The sequence below is a fragment of the Carcharhinus amblyrhynchos genome, chromosome X, assembly GCF_965287045.1.
Source record: "Carcharhinus amblyrhynchos chromosome X, sCarAmb.v2.hapA, whole genome shotgun sequence".
In the NCBI taxonomy this organism is placed as follows: domain Eukaryota; kingdom Metazoa; phylum Chordata; class Chondrichthyes; order Carcharhiniformes; family Carcharhinidae; genus Carcharhinus; species Carcharhinus amblyrhynchos.
Window position 1 is genome coordinate 3,635,427 of NC_137359.1, and position 21,713 is coordinate 3,657,139.

General features: G+C 42.5%; 1 protein-coding gene across 1 annotated transcript in view; it reads right to left on the reverse strand.

The window, feature by feature from the left end:
- Positions 1–1,826: 1,826 nt before the first annotated feature.
- The window catches only part of LOC145361907 (putative G-protein coupled receptor 139), a 39,478-nt gene continuing 19,591 nt past the window's right edge, over positions 1,827–21,713 (reverse strand). Inside the window, exon 2 of the mRNA XM_080217893.1 lies at positions 1,827–2,734. Coding sequence (XP_080074019.1) covers positions 1,827–2,734 — 908 coding nt within the window. The remainder of the gene's footprint in view (positions 2,735–21,713) is intronic.

A 21,713-nucleotide genomic window follows, 5' to 3' on the forward strand; every position in this document is an offset into this window, starting at 1 on the left:
GCTGATTGGTGTAACAAATTGTCCCTAAATTATTCTCCCCTCAGTCTGGTTTCCAATGTGGAGTGCCATAAGCATAGACATGGGTCAAGGGTGGAGGAGGAAAAGCACAATGTTAAAATGGCGGCCCAGGCTCGTTGGGCCGAAGGGCCTGTTTCCCGGGCTGTGTTGTTCTTTGTTCAATGTTATAGGGAAGTAATTCAGAAAATTGATTTTGCTAATTATAAGAGATTAACTTTTGGGTTGGCTTCCCTACTTAACATTTAAAAGGGATCAGTACAGTTTGAGGTGCTTTCACTGACACTGAGACAAGTCAGAGTGGAATTTATGCCTGAGCCATAATTCGATGGTTCTGAGCCTAAAGTGTTGTGGCAGGACTGTAGGATTGCAAACATTACACACTGGTTCTAAAATTACATTCGGTGGCAGTGGAGCTCCCTGGTGAGTTGAGCATGAAATAAATGGAGGATAAAGTTGAAGTCCGGTGCAGCCTGAAATTATAGTCAGCATGGATTTGTCAAGGGCAGGTCGTGCCTTATGAGTCTTGTTGAGTTCTTCGATAATGTGACTGAACACATTGACGAAGGAAGTGCCGTGGACGTGGTGTACATGGACTTCAGCAAGGCGTTTGATAAGGTCCCCCATGCAAGACTTCTTGAGAAAGTGAGAGGGCATGGGATCCAAGGGCCTTTGGCCTTGTGGATCAAGAACTGGCTTGCCTGCAGAAGGCAGAGAGTGGTTGTGGATGGGTCTTTTTCTGAATGGAGGTCAGTCACCAGTGGAGGACCCTTGCTGTTTCTCATTTTCAGAAATGACCTGGATGAGGAAGTGGAAGGATGGGTAAGTAAGTTCGCTGATGACACGAAGGTCGGTGGTGTTGTGGATGGTCTGGAAGGATGGCAAAAGTTGCAGCAGGACATATATAGGATGCAGGACTGGGCGAAGAAGTGGCAGATGGACTTCAACGCGGATAAATGCGTAGTCGTCCATTTTGGCAGAACCAACGGGATGAACGAGTACACTATCAAGGGCAGGAGTCTTAGTAGTGTTGAAGAACAGAACGATCTTGGGGTCCGGGTCCACAGGACTCTTAAATCAGCCTCGCAGGTGGAAGAGGTGGTCAAGAAGGCGTATGGTGTACTGGCCTTCATTAATCGAGGGATTGAGTTTAGGAGTCGGGAGGTAATGCTGCAACTTTATAAGACCCTTGTCAGGCCTCACTTGGAGTACTGTGCGCAGTTCTGGTCGCCTCACTATAGGAAAGACGTAGAAGCTATTGAGAGGGTGCAGAGGAGATTTACAAGGATGTTGCCTGGACTGGGAGGCATGCCTTATGAAGTTAGGTTGAGGGAGCTGGGTCCCTTTTCCCTGGAGAGACGTAGGTTGAGAGGCGACCTGACAGAGGTTTATAAAATGTTGAGAGGAATAGATAGGGTGGATTCCCAGAGGCTATTTCCCCGGGTTGAAATGGTCGCTACGAGAGGACACAGGTTTAAGGTGCGGGGAGGAAAGTACAGAAGTGATGTTAGGGGTAAGTTTTTCACTCAGAGGGTGGTGAGTGAATGGAATCGGCTGCCGTCGGTGGTGGTGGAGGTGAACTCGCTGGGGTATTTTAAAAGACTTCTGGATGAGTATATGGGGTTTTATGGGATTGGGGGTTATAGATAGGTGTTGATGTGATCGGCACAACTCATGGGCCAAAGGGCCTGTTTGTGCTGTAGTGTTCTATGTTCTATGTACACTGTCCTTCTCCGATTGTAGACAGGGCCGTTTGAGTTTTTTTTGTTTATTCTTCAAAAGAAATACAGGGATCCACCTCCGTGTTATTCTCAGTTGTTTTGTTTCGTCATTAACTGAAAAATTGTAACCGGATATTTAACTGCATTCCTGAGCTGCTCTCTGAACTTGGACTGAGTCAGTCCATATATAAATGTGTTTGTACAGCAACTTAAATTGAGCAACATGAATCCAGCTTGTTGAAATATCAATTCAGAATTGGTGTAACCCATTGTGTTTTTCCCAGCAATGATATAATAGAAGAACTCTATAACATTCACCAACCACAGAAGTATGAAGCTGCCAGATATAGAGAAGAGTAAAATCACGGACTTCTTCCTACTCTCCATCTCTGGGTCACTGTAATTTCTTGTGTTGCCCTGGGACCTCAGGCCTTTACGTGCTCGACTGGTCACTAAAATGTGTCTGACTGTCAGAGAGTTGAGCAGCAGAACTAACGCAAATGGAACCAATGGCGAGAGAATCGTATCAAACCAGTCTAATCCCACCCAAATGGGATTAGTGAAATAACCTGGCTTGATATCACAGTACCACGATGCATTGTCGATGATTGCTCCAGGCTCGTATGCAAAATAAAAGGGGATGTTCTGCAAAAAGAGCAGGATGCATGTTATCTGAAGAACCACGGCTGCAGTTTCTCTGGTGCAAAAATTCCTTTTCAGATCCTGGCAACAAATGGCTACAAACCGATCAAAAGAGAAAGTGACGGTGAACCAGACTGAACAGTCTGTGGCCGCGCTAATCAAGACAATGCGGACACTACACATCGGGGTGATGTCCAGGAAGGATGATGGGAAATAGTAATACTTGATATGAGTCAGTATGACCTGACATATAATGACCAATAGATCCGCCATTGCCATCGATACAAGGTAGAGAGTGGTGCATTTGGAGAGGCCACACTTTCCCTGGGAGAGGATCACAATTCCTAGTACATTCGCTAGAGGAAAAAGGAAAGAGACTGTAAGTCATGTGTCAAATGTCTGCCCACTGGAGCCCATTGTGCTCACAGGAACTCAAACTTTTTGGTGAGAAACATTGCACTTCCCATTTCAATATCAGAACCCACCAGTAACACCACTTTCCTTGAGACTGGCTGTTAGATAATTCAGGTACCGCTTGATAAAATCCCTTCTCACAGTAAGGAAACAGAAGCAGTATTATAGCACCTTCGCCCTATCTGACGCTCTTTCAAATAATATTCACTCTTCCATTTTAATCCATCCCACAGTATTGAACATTGTTCACGCTGGTATCAACACATTTCTTCCCCAAAGACCCCAACCCCCAAGAATGGACCCATGGCAGCGTTGGGCATTCCCGATGATCGAACCCATTTCCCATCAGCTCCAACCACTGAAATGAAGAATGTTGTGATTGAATTCTCCTCAGGAGTAGGCCTGCCCAATATCTCAGATCCTTCCCAGAAAATAAAATACAATAAAAGCTCTGATTAATATTCTCCCAGACTGGAAGGGTTGGTTCCAGTCTCTCTCTACAGATTCTGCCAGACCTGCTAAGGTTTTTCAACATTTTCTGTTCTTTTTTCAGAAGCAAACATGGCATTTTGGCAGAACCAATGGGATGCAGGAGTACAATATCAAGGGTACGAGTCTCTGCTGTGTTGAAGAGCAGAAGGATCTTGGGGTCCGGGTCCATAGGACTCTTAAATCGCCTCACAGGTGGAGGATGTGGTCGAGAAGGCACATGGTATACTGGCCCTCATTAATCGAGGGGTTGAGTTTAGGAGTCGGGAGTTAATGCTGCAACTTTATAGGACCCTTGTCAGACCCCACTTGGAGTACTGTGCGCAGTTCTGGTCACCTCATTACAGGAAGGATGTGGAAACTATTGAGAGGGTGCAGAGGAGATTTACAAGGATGTTGCCTGGATTGGGAGGCATGCCTTATGAAGACAGGTTGAGGGAGCTGGGACTCTTCTCCCTGGAGAGACGAAGGTTGAGAGGCAACCTGATAGAAGTTTATAAGATGTTGAGAGGAATAGATAGGGTGGATTCTCAGAGGCAATTTCCCAGGGCTGAAATGGTTTCTACGAGAGGACACAGGTTTAAGGTGCGGGGAAGCAAGTACAGAGGAGATGTTAGGGGTAAGTTTTTCACTCAGAGGGTGGTGAGTGAATGGAATCGGCTGCCGTCGGTGGTGGTGGAGCCGCTGGGGTCTTTTAAGAGACTTCTGGAAGAGTATATGGGATCTAATGGGATTGCAAGTTACAGATAGTTCTATGGCTTGGTAGGTATAGATGTGATCGGCGCAACTTGTAGGCCGAAGGGCCTGTTTGTGCTGTAGTGTTCTATGTTCTATGTTACATATGTCTTCCTGGTGACATCTGTCTTACAGAATTTTACCAAACCCAAATCACATTTCGTAATATTCAAATACTGCTCAGTATCAGGCACGCTTTTCCAGAAACAACTCAGGAATAAGTCAGGGTTTGCGCCATTCCCTCGGAATCATGCCAATCAGGATTATATCCTCTAAGCCGCCCACTGTCAGCAGAACCTTGATCCTCCCTCTGTTTGCCCGTCACATCAATAATTCCTTCCTGAGATCAGGTCGTAGAGGCATGAGCAACCCTACACTTGCAGACCCCTCTCCAGGGTTGGGGGACCTTCACGATGACATCTACACTTCTGGACCTCATCGAATCAGAGCCATTCCTGTTCCAAAGCAGCATTCCCTCAGCATCAGACCCTGTCTGCATGTGCAAGCAGATAACCATTATGATTATGTTTGAAACTATGGAATCTTATCAAGATTGTAAAACTAGATCTTAAAGTGATTCTCCCAGAAGGAACATGACATTAATTGTGTATTCCAGTGGAGGTTAGTCTCGGATTTCTTCTCTCAAAAAGGATCACAAGGCATTTCAAATTCAAGAATGCGTGGAATGTAGGATATCATATTCATTTTTATTTTGCAATAACCTACTCCATCAGAGAGAACAGGAGGCAAGGAAATGATTATTGAATGATAGTTCTTATCGTTTGACATTGCCTATAAGGGTCAATTATTTCCCAAAATTACCTGAAAAAAAAACATTTTGAGTTTGTAAAAAGAAGCAAAATTCCATTTAATCATACAATTTAGGAGATTTTAACAGCCGGCAGTGATGATCTAACACATATGTGGGGTATTGAGATCCCTGGGAGATGGATTTAGAGAAATATAAAGGAAAGCAGCAGCATTTGACCAGAGATAAGGTAATCTTTAATACGACATGAGCAGAACACCTTATTGATTGAAAGAGTCTGACACACACACACACACACACACACACACACACACACACACACACACACACACACACACACAAACACACACACACACACACACATGCACACGTATGTTTTTTTATTTTGTGAATTACGTTTCTCCCTCCACAGCATAAACACCCCCTCAGCATCGCAAACCCTACAAAGGGTTACACAAATCTCAGAATAAATGCAGGATCAGACACCCCTCCAGCTTGAACCCGTCTGACGAAGAGGCTCTAAGGAGTACACGATCCCACTGGCATCACTCTAAACTCAGAGTGTGACCACCTTCTACAGGTTGTATCAAGCCCACCTTCCTTGCAGTGAAAAGGCCTCTCCTCGTGCAGTGAAAAGGCAGGAGCAGATCCTCCACTCCAGGGTAATCCCCCCACAAGCTCAGAGCCTTGAGGATCAGACTCGCTCACATTCAGAACCACTTTCTTGGAAGCAAGCAGAACTTGATTTGAGACAGCGGTCCATAGGATCTCCAGCCCACCCCTTCCCCCTGAAGGATCAGAGTCCTAACTCGCTCCCAAGACATCAGGTACTGCAGGAACATATATGGTCCCGTGGAACAAACCCACCCAATATCAAAATCCCTCAGGATCATGACAACTCCGAGATGATGTACCCCCTCCACGGAACATAGAACCAGAGAAAAGTTACAGCATGGTGGGGGGGGGGCATTCAGCCCACTTTGTCCATGCCAGCTCCATGACACCCAGGTGCCCTTTCTAATCCCGACACCCCTCCCATGGCCCTGCAGCTCACAACAGGAAAGTCGCAGATCCATTGTAAAGACTGAATCTGCCACCACTACCAACCCAGGCAGTGAATCCCAGGCACCGTCTACCCTCTGCGTCAAAATGCTTGTCCTTACGTCCCCTCGACACATCTGCCACTTATTCGGAATTTATGTCCCCTGGTTATAGAATTCTCCACCAAGGGAAACAATTTTATTCTACCCATTCTATTCCTCCCCCTCATTCATTTGGACGCCTCAATCAAGTAACTCATCGGCTTTCTTTTCCTCCCAAGGAAAACAATCCCAAACCTTTAGGGACCTCCCACTTCATCTACCCGACTTCGTCGACCCCACTTCACATGTTCCCATTCATTGTGTACTCTGACAACTGTTTCACCTCGCTATTCCATCACCTCCTCCTTCCCTGTGCTAAAATCCATCTGCCAATTTACCCCCCAGTCCGTCACCACAACAATATCAGTTCGGAGATTATAGTTAGCCGCTATGCTCGTTGAATCTTTGTATCGTCTGCAAGTCTGCCAACCATGAACCCACTTTCACGTCCAAATCATTAATTAAACTGCAAGGGTCTCAACACTGAGACCTGTGGAACACCACTTGAAACAACTTTCCAATCTGAGGGACATCATTCGAACTTTACTCTGTGTTTCAAAACCACTTTTATCCAATTCTCCAGATTACCGTGTATCCCACTGGCTTTTCCTTTTTTTTTTGACCAATCTGCCTGTGGGACATTACTCAATGCCTTGCTAAAATCAATGCACAAAACCATAATCACGCTACCTTCATTAACTCTTCTTGTCACTTCCACACAGATTTCAATGAAACTTGTAAGGCAAAACCTTCATTTAACAAATCCATACTGACTAGCCCTGACTAGTCAGTATGCATTTAGACATGATGGTTTAACCTATTTCTCTGGATTGAATCTACTCGTTTGCCCATCTCTCCTGTAAGGCTAACAGGCCTATAATTGTTCAGCATTTCCTTCCATCTCTTTTAACTCAATGGGACAATATTTGCATTTCTCCAGTCCTCTGGTTCCTCCCCTATAACTGATGAGATTTGAAAAATCATCCTCAGAGCATCTGCTATCTCGTCCGTGACCTCCTTTACGAAGCACAAAAACAGTCAGTCGTTCCCTGGAAAGTTCAAATATTTCAGGGATTCCAACGCTTTGAGAACTTTCTCTCTCTTTCTGATTGTCGTGTCAAACTCTCAGTATTCCTCTTGCTCTATTAAATCTGCATCGTCCCTTTCCTTTGTTCAGACAAAATAATCATTTCCCACAGCTCCTGCTTGAAAACACAAGTTCACGTCTCCCTCTCTGATCGCTGGCAAAGTATTTCCTTAATTAACGTTTTTTGTAACTCTGAAATATATTGGTAAAGCACCATTGTATGTTATTGAACTTTACCAAGGAATCGTTTTTATGTTCTCTGTTTGATTTTCTTATTTCCATTTTTCACTTCATCTCTGCACTTGCGACATTGTGTAGTGTATGTGTAGTGCATTATTATTTTTGCCTATCCTACACTTCCTTTTTCTCTGTTTTATCTTCACCTGCATTCCTCCAGAAAACGAGACGGGTACAGATTTCAAAGCAACACTCGTATGTTTGGAGAGAAAATTCTGCAGGAAGTAACCCTGACTTATCAAACATTCACACCGCAGGCAAGTGTTGAAATCTTGCCCACTAACCTGGATGAGTGTCGTTCCAAGAACACTCAAGACACTTCACACCATTGACGGAAAACATCAACACTGAACTGCCATCCATGGACTACCAGAGACCTCTGCCATTTTGGAGCGTAGAAGAATGAGGGGAGATTTGATTGAGGTGTATAAGATTTTGATGGATATAGATAGAGTGAATGCAAGCAGGCTTTTTCCACTGAGGTTAGGGGAGAAAAAAAAAAACAGAGGGCATGGGGATGGGTTAAGGGTGAAAAATAAATCAAGTTGAGAATTTATACTCACCATGCATATAATTAGTAAATGTCCTTGAAACGTGGTTTTGAATATTCGAACAATATGGCCGGATGATTTAAACATCACTGGGTTGTATATTTCTATTCAGACCAGGTTACGTCAATAGTAACTGCGAGATATTTCTATTGATACATTGATGAAACAACAACTTCCAAAAACAGCCAAACTTTCCGTGTTTCCCATATATTACACTGGCAAAACACAGAGGCTGCACCCTGGAATGGAGAGATTAGACGCCAGTAAGCATGACTTGAAATAAAAAAAAATAACAAACTATTCTATTCTAGTCTGGGACCCAACACTCAAGATAATTCCAAATTGACAGAGGACTCATTAATAAATGGTCGCTGTCAAGGGAGAGTCGAATTTGGTTTCGGGCACCCACTCGCCAACACCACACACATACAGTTGAAATAATTCACAGACATAAGGCTTCCAGGAACCTACCATCACTGCAGATTTTCTGTATACATGCGTCTAATACAGACAGTGACGTGATCAGTCGCAGAATAAGAACAGGAAACAACACACACACTCTTTCAATGGATCTGGTCACTTTCCACGAACACCAATGATGGCACGGTTCGTGCGGAACCTTTTCCCGATGTTCATGCATTTTCAGTGCGGAGTGACCGCTCCTTCCGTGCTATTGGAAAACAACCCGGACTAAGCTGTTCCGTTTAAAAAGCTTTGAATTTATCCCCTGTGGAATCGCCTGGCAGATAATAACGTTGCAAGATAATTCAATGTTTTTTCTTTAGTCTTTGATGTGAACAAATAGATGGTGACATCAGTTAATTTAATTTTGCATGGGGATATGTCAATTTTTAAATGAAAAATCCTGGTCAAATTGATGAATTAACAAGATTTGAAGATGTGTTCCCGAAGCACTTGTACTGTTCACACAAACATAATCAATATGATATCCAGTTCTCATTTCATTCCAGAAATGGCCTTCATTTGATCCTGATCATGCAGGAATGAAAATCCAAAATGTCAGAGTGGCTGCCTCAGGCGTGTTCTTGAGCATTGTATGTTGTAGCTGCCACTTATTTAAATGTACCCATTCATAATAGTGATTGAAGAGGAACATCTTGGAATATTAATTGCAGAATTCAAGTGATGGAGTATCTGGAAAGTGATGTAATATGAAACCATCCTTCTTGATGATCGAATGTCTCAGTGCCCTTGTCCTCTCTCTCCATTCCAGTGAAGGAACTCACACTGATACAATGTTTGACACGAACAGCATCCCTGACACTAATACAAGCCCTCACACTAATACAATCCCCCGCACTCCCACAATGCCTTCCCCAAAACAATCCCTCACACTAATACAGCCCCTCCCACTGAGACAATGCCTCAAAATTTTACAAACCCCCTCACGAATGCCGTCCCTCACACGAATAAAACACCATCACGGTAATGCAGTTTATCCCTCGTTTTAACACAGACTAGTTTACTTCAATCGTAATTTTGAGATCCTTCTCTTGATACAGTGACAACACAACGACTTCCAAAGAGAGTCAAACTTGTTCTGATTTCCATAAATTAGACTGGCATGGCAGAAAGGTTACAACATAGAACATAGAACATTACAGCGCAGTCCAGGCCCTTCGGCCCTCGATGTTGTGCCGACCAGTGAAACCAATCTAATGACCCTCTAACCTAAACTATTCCAATGTTATCCATATGCCTATCCACCGACCATTCGAATGCCCTTAAAGTTGGCGAGTCCACAACTGCTGCAGGCAGGGCATTCCACACCCTTACGACCCTCTGAGTAAAGAACCTACCTCTGACATCCGTCCTATAATTACCACCCCTCAATTTAAAGCTGTGTCCCCTCGTGTTAGCCATCACCATCCGAGGGGAAAGGATCTCACTGTCCACCCTATCCAATCCTTTGATCATCTTGTATGACTCAATATGGAATGGAGAGACTGTTCGCCAATCAAGCCTGATTTCAGTGTAACGACAAACTATTCCATTCTAGCTGGGACCAAACACTCAATGTAATGTTAAGAGGACCCAATAATAAATGGTCGCTGGCAAGATACAGTCTAATTTGACTTGGGATCGCCAACACCAAGCACACAGACACACACACACACACACACACCCATACACACACACACACACCCACACACACACAGGCCCACACACCCACACACAGACACACACACACACACACACACACACCTATACACACACCTATACACACACACACACACACACACACACCTATACACACACACACACACAATACAATTCCACTCTCAAAGAAAGACAACTTTGAAAGTCTTCCCCGAGTGAACACCGACACCCCGATTTGTGTGACACCTGCAGCATGTTCCTGTTGAATCTGTAAGATGTTAATTGGTGGAATTTGTGAATAAAATCAGCATTTATTTTTTGAACAAACAAGATTATTGAATCAATTGACAGATAATCGTTCAAAGAACATATTATCACTGAGAGTTTGTCTTTAAAAATGTGATTAATCGCGGAATAATGACAGGAAACAACACAGATATTATTTCAATGGATCTGGTCACATACCTGGAACACCAATGATGGCAAGGATTGTGTAGAATATTTTTCCCATGCCAATTGATGGTTTGTGCATTTTAATTGCGCGCTGATCTCTCCTTTTGTGCAGTTGGGGAACTGTCCGTGTTAAGTTCTGAGTGAGACATTCAATGTGCCTTTAATTTATACCCTGTGGAATCGCCTTAGAGATAACGAGGTTGCAAGATCAATTGTGTTGTTTTTTTCTTTGGTTTGAACAAATAGGTTGAGACATGAATTAATTTAATTTTGCACATGGGTACATCAAATGCAAAGTGAAAAAAATTCTGGTCAAGTTGATGAACTAATAAAATTGGAATTCACTCATCCCCAGCATTTCTACTCAAATATAATCAGCATGATACCAATTCCACATTTAATTCCTTCACTTGACTCTGATCATTCAGGAATGAAACTCAAAATGTCCGAGTGTCTGCCTCAGGCCTGTTCTTTTGCCCCCTGAGCTCTCGTTGGCCTTTTCAAGTGTGTACATTGAAAGTGTGTGTAAAAAGTCTCACAACACCAGGTTAAAGTGCGACAGGTTTATTTGGAATCACGAGCTTTCGGGGCGCTGCTCCTTTATCAGGTGAGTGGCTTCTTCATTTACCCGATGAAGGGTCAGCGCTCCGAAAGCTCGTGATTCCAAATAAACCTGTTGAAGCTTAACCTGGTGTTGGGAGACTTCTTATTTTGCCCAAGCAGGTCCAACGCAGGCATCTCCACACCATGGCATTTGGTATAGTGATTAAGTGGAAGGTTCTGAACATTAATTACAAAATTCATGTGATAGGGTTTATGGAATGTTCTGAAATATATAACTATCTGTCAGGGTGTGCAAATGGCTCAGGACCCTTGTCCACTCTCTCCACTTCAGTGAAGGAACTCACAGTATTACAATGCCTAACACTAATAAAATCCCTTATACTAATATAGTCCCTCACACTAATACACTCCCTCACACTAATACACTCTGAATTGGTAGTTCAGTGTGCTCAGCGTGTGGGGTTACTTCCTCCTGCATTGCCATCAGTTCAATAACTTTGACTGCCTGTGCTGCACAGTCCAGAGCTTGGGTGCAATTGGTCAACCCTGCTGATTGATGTGGAGACCAAACAGCTGAAGGTGGCTTATCCTTAACATGTATGGAAAAAAAAACGGCAGCAACAACTTCACCAATTACAAACAAAAACAAAGCAACAATAGGAATAATAAAAACAATGTACAACGTTAAACAAATATGTCTCAGTTGCTCCAAACAAAAAAAAACCCTTCCATGAACAAAAACCTTTGAACAAGTTCAACACCGCAAAGTCTGATGCTCATGTGATAATGGAACCAAGTCATTTTGGTGAATTCTGCAGTTGTCTTAATAAACTCAGAACAGTTTGAAGTCAGAACAGCTTCTCAGAACACCAGGTCAAGCCACCAACAACAAGATTTTCCACGCCAGGAAGGCAAGACCTTACATTCAGATAACAAGTAGAATTTCCAAATAAAACAGGGAAAGAGACAGAGAGACAGGGAGAGAGAGATGAGAACCCATGACGTTCCTCCAAACAATGCAGGGCAATAAAACAACACAAAGTAAAAATAAACAACCTAATTTTAACCACGTAAGAAGCAATAACAGGACTCTGCAATAATGAAATCTGTTCAGGCTGCAAGGTGAGAGAACATGACGTGGAATAGATTGTTGCACAAGATTAAGTTACGTAGAGTTGAGGGTAAAGTGTTAGCTTGCATTGAGGATTGGCTATCTAACAGGAAGTAGAGAGTTGGAACAAATGGGTGCTTTTCCGGTTGGCAGTTGGTTACTGGTGGTGTGCCGCAGGGATCAGTGCTGGGGCCTCAACTGTTGACCATATATATAGACGATCTGGAGGAGGGGACTGAATGGAGGGTAACAAAGTCTGTGGATGACACAAAGATGAGTGGGAAAGTTAATTGCATGGAGGATGCGGAAAGTCTGCAGAGAGATTTGGAGAGGCTAAGTGAGTGGGCGAGGATCTGGCAGATGGACTATAACATTGGCAAGTGTGATGTTATCCACTTTGGAAGGAATAATAGTAAAATGGACTATTATTGAAATGGTGAAAAATTACAACATGCTACTGTGCAGAGGGATCTGAGAGTCCTTGTGCATGAATGGCAAAAACATCATTTTGCAGGTGTAGCAGGTGATCAAGAAGGCAACTGGAGTGTTGACCTTTATCACGAGGGGGGGATGGATTATGAGAACATAAGAACACAAGAAAAAAGAGCAGGAGTAGGCCATCTATCCCCTCGAGACTGCCCCACCATTCTACAAGATTATGTCAGATCTGATCGGGGTTCAGTTCCACTTACCCGCCTGCTCCCCAAAGCCATTAATTCCCTTATTGGTCAGAAATCTATCTACCTGTGACTTAAACACATTTAATGAGGTAGCCTCCACTGCTTCAATGGGCAGAGAATTCCAAAGATTCACTACCCTCTGGGAGAAGAAGTTCCTCCTCAACTCCATTCTAAATTGACTGCCCTTATTTTGAGGCTGCGCCCCCTAGTTCATGTTTCCTTTCTAAGTGTAAATTACCTCTCTGCCTCTACCCTGTCTAGCCCAAAAGCAGGGAGGTCTTGCTGCAATTGTACAAGGTACTGGTGAGGCCGCAACTGGAGAACTGTGTGTAATTCTGGTCCCCTTATTTGCGGAATGATATTTTGGCTTTGGAGGGAGTGCAGAGAAGGTTCACCAGGTTGATTCCGGAGATGAGGGGCTTAGCTTAAGGAGAGATTGAGTAGATTGGGTCTGTACTCATGGGAGTTTAGAAGGCTCAGGGGACATTTTATAGAGACAAATAAGATAATGAAAGGGCTAGACAAGGATGCCCATAACCTCTGACCTAAATCCTTAAGGAGACTGTACGGCACACACCCACACACCCCCACACACACCCACACACACACACACATGACCAGGCAATATGGATGACCTGATGCATGGAAATGCGCTCCAAGTACAAACTTCTGTTTCTGTGTTTTCAGTCTGTCGGGATTGATACACAGCCTGGAATTACCTCAAAGAAAAGCCCAAATTTGGGTACTTGCCCCGATCAGTAGGTGGATCCGAAGGTTTATTTTTTGCACAATTTTATTCTGCTCTAGTTGCAGTGAATATAAGCAGCAGACTTTCTTCGAGTGGATTTTTTTCTGCAAATGTCTTTCAGTAAAAACGGGAAAGAGTGCATGGACAATTTAGGAGTCAGCACTCATTGTCCTGTGTTACAGGGAACGGTTGGCGAGGCCAGGACTTTATTCCTTGGAACGTAGGAAAATGAGGTGACCTTATTGCGATGAATAAAATCATGACGGGCATAGATAGGATGGAAACAGGGAAGGGGAATTGAAAATAACAGGGCATAGGTAAAAGGTGAAAGTGGAAAGAATTAAAGGAGGCCTAACAGGCAACTTCTGCACACAGAGGGTGATGTTTTTGTGGAATCAGATGCCCGAACAACTGGTTGAGGCAGGTAGAACAGTAACAATTTTTATTTAAATTGGATATGTAATCTGATGGAAAAGATTAGAGGGATGTGGGCCAGACGTGGGCAACTGGGACCAACTGGGAGGACACCATGGTCAGCATGGAAATGTTGGGTTGAAGGGCCTGATTCCACACTGTATTGCTCTCTGACTGCAGATATGCAATGCACAGAAATTTAAAGGAAGATGTATGATGTTTTACTACATTGTCGTGACATTCAGTTAATTCCATCAAACAAACGTTTATATATAACAAAGTGGATTTGCAGTGTTTGTAATAAGTTTCAGCTGAAGACATTTGGGATTTTGTTCTTTATTTTAAGCAGAGTTGTTTCTCCGAAGTTTATGAGTCTCTTTTATGCAATGTTGATGATGAGAAGTCTCTTAACAACACAGCACAGGAAACAGGCCCTTCGACCCTCCAAAAAGAGGGGCTTGGAGTGAAGACTTGGAGTGAAATGAGTTCTACATTTGGAGTGGGAATTATACAACACAGCTATTTCAAATGCTTTAGTAAAATGTACCCCTCATGATGACGTCTGCAAGCCTCCTGTGAACTGATGTGAGCGATCTATCTGATAGGTATTGCAGAATCCAGTGCAGGCTGAAAATTTGGGATCATCTTCCTCCGCTGATGGGACATCACACCTTTGTCTTGGCTTCTTAAAATAAAAGAAGTTATTTAAATGTTGCAACATTGATGCAGAGATCATGAGCGAGGAGTCAGCAACATGCAAAATCTACAATGGACGTGACGAACACTCGCCGCCCTTCCCCTGACCATATTTAAATAATTTACAGAGATCTCAATCAAACAACGAAACCTTTGTTAATTTATACATATTAAGATATTCCTCATTAATCATTTGGAATTACATTTGACAAGAGACATTAACAAAGGCAGTAATCACTTAACAGAAATAGACACAAAAACAGCATACCTTTATAATAGCAGGGAAACCGTTTGATCTCTGTGCTTTGACATTAAAACTGCTGTTTCAAAGCTGGACCTTGGACATTCCCAATCAACCCATCACAAGTGGTCAAGGCTAGAGTGAACCTGCGTCGTGTTGGGGCCTGCTGAATGTTGAAGACTGATGCTCCAAATGTGAGCTGTCTCTCGATTTTTCAACTCAGTGAAATTGGCAACAACTTATATTGTTTTTCGTTGTGCATGGTTTTCCACCGCTAATTGGGAAGTTATGGGCCAAACTTTCATCCAAGGGCCACCCAATACAAGATTTGTCATAAACATTTCAAATGTCCCAAATTTTAAGTCACTGTTACCAATTAAAAGCATCTAATTCTCACATGTGAATTTGAGTCCGAATTGAAATTCTCACATGTTCAGCAAAATATCTTGGAATCATGCCGCTGGCCCATAACCATGGTACAAAATTAATGACTTTTGAAAATGAAGCTTTATGAAATACAATTTCTCTTCTTTATCTGTTTGTCTTAAATCACAATATCAGACAGAAAACTTGAAAATTTGAAACACACCACCCAAAACTCTCCAATGCAACACCAATAGTAAACACCACTTATTTGTTGATTCAATCTCTCAGACACATTATCTCCTGCTAAATCTTTGTTCTTTGTTTGGTGTTGCTATGACCAGGGAATAACATTCCCAAAGAGATTCTAAACACCTGCAGACTGTGTTTAAAATGCTCACATTTAACTGATTCCCATCAACTCATAATTGTAATCTCACACAGTTGATATATCTCTGTATTGGATGTTTTGAGTTATTGTTGTTCCAGAATGCCATCTGGATACGTGGAACAATTCAGTGATTGCAAAAGCAAATTGGGTCTAACTTTATCACACAGTCAGACTTGAATGTTCCCCTGCTTCAGGACTCAGTGATATTGTCAGTATGTTTCCTGATGCATAAGCATTGCATGGATATCATTTGAGGTTAGAAAGTAGCATTAAATTTTTCAGACAAATCAGTCCATGCAAGCCGCTGCCAGTGTTATCAAAATTGCAGCCTCCAATTATCTGTCGTTTTCAACAATCAGTGAAAGCTTAGAAAATGTACATATGGGAGTTGGAAATTTAAACACTTAGTTCCATGCAGTCTGCTGCGATGAAGTTCTTCCAACAAATCACAGGAGACTCTGCTACAGGTTACAATAGTTTATGGTTAATTCAAGCAGAGATGGAACGGCCCCAGAGCAGTTGAGGAGCGGCCCCTCTGACACATCCCAGGTCTCACTGATTGGTTCATACTGATGTCGCTCTGAGAAGTAAATGTTCCAATGCAAAGGGCAGGCTTTGATCAAATGTTGGAGTCTTCCCATTGGTTGGCGGTCAGAATTTGAAGCCCCTTTTGGTTACACATCTCGGAGTGTGGGAGCTGGAGGGGGTGAGGATGGTGTGGGGGAATCTAGTGTCTGAATTCTGATTGGCTTTGTCCAACGACAGCAAGTGTGATACGCTCACTTATTGGCTGATGTGTCGATATGAATTTGTGATTGGCAGGCTCATTTTGTTTACAAAATTGCCAGGAGTCTCCTCATGTGTGGCGTGATCACTGGATCACTCTCCTTGGACGGCTTCCCTTTAGATCTTAGAATGGAATCATCTGTTTAGTTGGGAAAATATCAATCCATCTGAGAGCTTCCTGATTGGGCCGGGTGCTGTTTGTACCATCAGATAAAGTTTGGAGATTGGCTCATCCTGTTGTCAGGGCAGAGTCCAGGATAGACAAATGCTTCATTCTGCCAGCGGGACGGTCCAGTTGATTAGTGAAGACTGCACTGAAGCAAAGCTTGATTGTTAATGATTGGCTGAGGTGGCAGCTTTTCATGAATTTGGATTACTTGCATTCCTGCTTGTTCAGAATGATAACAAGCTGATACATCCTGGTTGGCTACAGAATCTGTCAGCTAGTCTGTGTTTGGCAGACATGGCTGTCAGGCTGAGAGCAATCTGATTACCTGTGGCAACATTGAGTCACTGGGTAGATCTTCCTGAAAGCCTAAAGTAGCGGACAGTGGGCGGACAAATCATTCCAATTGATGGAGGTGGGTCAACAGTAATCAGCCGTGTCTCTCTGATTGGCTGAGAAGAGAAGTGTGATGCTGTCAGTTGATTTGTTTCTTTACTAATTCAATAATTGATGTGAGTGGATATTTTACTGTGATGCTGATCTGCTCTCTGAACTTGGGCTGAGTCACCACATAAATCAATGTGTTTGTGCCGCAATTCAAGTTCCGCAACATAATTGCAACTTGTTCAAATATATATTCAGAATCTGCATCAAGGCTTGGATCCGTTCCTGCAATTTGAGAATAAAAAAAATGCATTACATCCCCCAACCACAGGAGAATAAAGCAGCCGGATATGCTGAAGAGTAGTATTATAGACTTCTTCCTGCTCTCCAGCTCTGGGTCACGGCTGCTTTCTCCCTGAATCTGAGCCCTCAGTCCCTTCCGGACTCGACTGGTCACCAAAATGTGTCTCACTGTGAGAGCATTGATGAGTGGAATTAAAACAAATGGCATCAAAGGAGTGAAAACTGTTTTAAACCAAACAAAACCCAACCATCTGTCGTCTGTATAAGAACTCGTTTTTACAACACAGAACCATGGCACATTTTCAATGATCTGTCCAGGTTCGAATACAAAATACGAGGGTATGGTTTTCAGACAGAATAAGATGCTAATTGTTGCGAGAACCACAGTCGCAGTTTTCCTAGTGCAATATTTTGCTTTCATCTTCTGGCAACAAATGGCCACAAATCGATCAAATGAGAAAGCGGTGGTGAACCAGACAGAACAATCAATGGCTGTAAAAATCATTGCATTCAGAATGGTGCACACAGGGGTGATGTCCAGGAAAGTCGTTCCAAAATAATAATAAACCATCCTCCAAAGTACGACATTAGAGGTTACGAGCAACAGATCCGCCATCGCCATAGCCGTCAGGTAGCGAGTGGTGCAGGTGGAGAGGCCACACTTTCCCTGGATTAAGATCACAATCGCCAGCAAATTAACTGCAATAGAAAGATAGCAATGTAAACTGGGCATTGACTGCTCACTCATTCGACCTATGGAGAGGAAGGACAAGATTCTGTCATGGAAGTTACTCAGTGAGGACTGTTTCCAAATTAGAAATAGAGGGCTTGGTGTGTTGTGTGGAGGTTGAGGACTTGGGGGATCAGGCTGGGATGAGGTACAGGAGGCATTGCAGTGTCCCAAGTTAGTGGGTGCCCTTGGCCTCGTGATTTCAGAGTTGATGTGAGTTTAAGAATCAGGGGTGGAGAACTCCATTTTTTTTATGGAAAATGCAAGATAATAATGGGAGTGGGGCATTTTGGTATTTTTGTGGTTTAGGTGGATTGTGGGTGCTCTGCACGAGGGATATTGTTCGGGACTGAGGTTGTGGGGTGCTGGTGGTTACCCCCTCAGTAACTGCTCAACATCATCGAGGACATAACATCCCGTTTTATTGGCTTCCACACAATAACACATTCACAACATTCACCACCAATGGGCATGAGCACCTGTGCGTTCCAACTAAAAGACGCACAGAAATATCTCACAAAACTTCGTCGGACAGATCCTTTCATTTCACAAGCTCTATCATCCTGGAGAACAAGGGCAAGGAATACAAGGGAACCCAAGCAGAGAGAAGTCCCCCTCAAAAGAACACAGCATCATGACTTGGGGTTATATCAGCGTTCCTTCACTGTCACTGCGTCAAAATCATGGAACTCCATCTCTCATAGCACTGTGGGTGTAACTGCACACCCCGGACTGCACCAGTTCCAGAAAGCAGGCCTTCATCACCATCTTAGGGTGAATTGCAGCTGGGCAAGAAATTCTGGTCTTGTCAACGATGGAGACATCTCCAGATTATATAAAACAATATTACAATCAAGGTCATATTTGTACACATTTCTGTTGTTTTTATTGATGGGTAACTCTCCGAATTTGAAAATTAGAGTAAATTGTTAGGTGCAAAACACTTTAATTTTCCAAGGTCCTGCTGGCAAGTTAGAAAACCCAGAATCATGAAGAATCTCAGAACAAGTGGAGTTTGGGGACAAGCAGCAGAATGGTCAGCAAGCTGGCAACAATATCACTAAACAGTGAAATGTATTTGCAAGTAGTTGTTCCGATTGGTGGTGGGTAGGAAGTGGTAATTCAGGGGGTCAGCACTGGGATCACGGTCCTTCACACTTTAAAGAAATGCTGTGGTCTTGGGAAACTGAAATGTGTTTTCAACTATTCCAGCCAAATCCAAATTGAGAGCAGAGAAAGCAGAGGAACAATGGAAACGAATTCCATTAACATATCATTAGTAGTAAATGATGACTTGCACATTAACATTTCAGGAAGAGTTTAATTACAAGCCTTCGATGTGACAATTGCTGCTATCTGATTGGAAAATCAAGATTCTCAATATGCTGCTGGGAAATTAAGGGTTTGAATGAGGTGAAGGGTTTTTGTGGTTGAGGGTAATCGATTTACCAATCAATTAAAATAGCAACACAAATTCACAAAAATATCTTATTTTAAAACCTGCCGTCGAGTTCATTCCTCAAAGTGTGGAATTGGGAATCAAAAACACAACCATGTGTTTCATTCTGCCACAGTCCTCTCAGAGTTTAAATGCCAGTTACTCGTTGACATTTGTTTATGTTGGAGCCGTTCAGTTGTAAATTGAGTCATTGAGACAATTCACTATCCACCCACCAACAAACATATTCAGTCCACAGTGAATCATTTCCCCTTGCAAAATCTATCAGATTGTGGAAGCACAGGGACAGCTCCATTGAATGTAGATATCACTGAGCAGGAAACAATAATTTCCTTGTAGAATAGTCCATTCCAGTTAGTGTCTACGCTCAGGACATTTCGACACTGGCACATATTCCTGGTATACATGTTCACCGGAGTCAGTATTTCCTTTCAGGTGAGTGACCCAGACTCAGTGCATTTCGACACTGACAGATCCTGGTATACATGTTCGCTGGAGTCAGAATTTCCTTTCTAGTGAGTGACCAACACTCAATACTATTCTACACTGACAGATAATTCCAATTTCGTTGATTGCTGGAATCAACATTTCCTCTCGTGTTTGTGATCCACACTCAGTACAACACTACATTGACAGATGCTCTTGTTATACATGTTCACTGGAGATATTTTTCCACTCGGGTTAGTTATTCACACTATACAATTCCTCAATGACAGATATTCGTGTATATTTGTTCACTGGAGTCAGCTTTCCCATCCTGGTTGGTGAGTCAGTGTAAAATCACTCTGTATGATGTTACTCTAACACCCACGAACAACGTCTTTCGATGAGCTTGCTGTAACTCAGGGCTGGTTCAACATTACAGAATACTCCAGTAAATGTACAATCTGATACAATGCAATCTATTTCCTCATCATAATTGAAAACAACACAAAATGTTTCCACATCTCTATCTAAGACAGCACAATAGGACTAGACAGAAAAATGTTTCGGCACAGCCAAGAAGGATCAAAAGGTCTGTTTCTGTGCTGTAATGTTCTATGATTCTATGGTTCTATCTCATCATAATACAACACAATAAGGTTCCACATCTCAATCTCACTCATCAAAATAATATGATTCTACATCTCAATCTAATTCAACAAAATAATGCGAATTCACATCATAAGCTAATACATCACATCACGTTTCTACATCTCAATCTGATACAACAACACATTATAATTCCACATCTAATCCTAATGCAACACAATAAGACTTCACATCTCAACTGAGTACATCAATGTAATATGATGCCACATCTCAATCTAATGCATCAACACACCATGATTCCACATCTCAATCTCATACAGTTTTTGCTTTGCAAGCATAGAATAGTGGGGGAATAGTGAAAAGCCACAGCGGTAATTCAATTGACCCGATGACTTGAATGGTATGGTTGACCAGATTTTTGTATATCGGTGACAATCAGTTCACTCACAGAGTGAAATATTTGTTCAGTTCACACACCGTATCAGACAGCTACCATGGATATAATCACTTACCAGGAACTCCAAAAACACCCAGGAATGAATAGAATATTTTCTTCGCCATTTCAAATGGAAGTCCCATTTTCTGTGTGGTGTCTTTTCGAACTGCAAGGAATTTCTACATTAACTCTGTGGTCATGCAATCCCCTGAATATATACCCTGGGTGTCCTCTGGGATCCAGGCGTTACACAATCACTCAACTTATTTTCTCTACTTTAATGATCAACGCATGACAACATTGGATTAGTCTGGGGAATATGCATGTTCCTGAGCTCGAGTTGTTGTGTTTCATGGACTGGGCAGTGTTGATAACATTAATTAACTAATAAAGTTACAGAGTGCATTTTGCCATCAATGGCACTATCATCTCAAACATCAAATCTCTAACTGTCAAGTTGCTCCAATATTATCCTTCACCTGGCTGTGACCAATCAATAATTCAACTTCCAAGAGAGAGGTTATTTCTCAGGGCTGTTCTGCACTATCCTGGGATATGTTTACTCTGTTTAACTGTAACATCATGTTGAAAAATACAGCTTTCTCTCTGTGATCCGTCATTGCAGGAATCGAATAATAAAGTATCTGTGTTTCAACAGCACAATATGATGTGATTTCTCATGCCAGTCTAATACAGTGCAATATAATTCCACATCGCCATCTGATGAAACATATTTTCCCACATTGTAATTTAATTCAACAACACAATCTTTTGCACATCTCAATATAATGCGTCAGAATATAATTTCAAATCTCAACTTAATGTTACACACA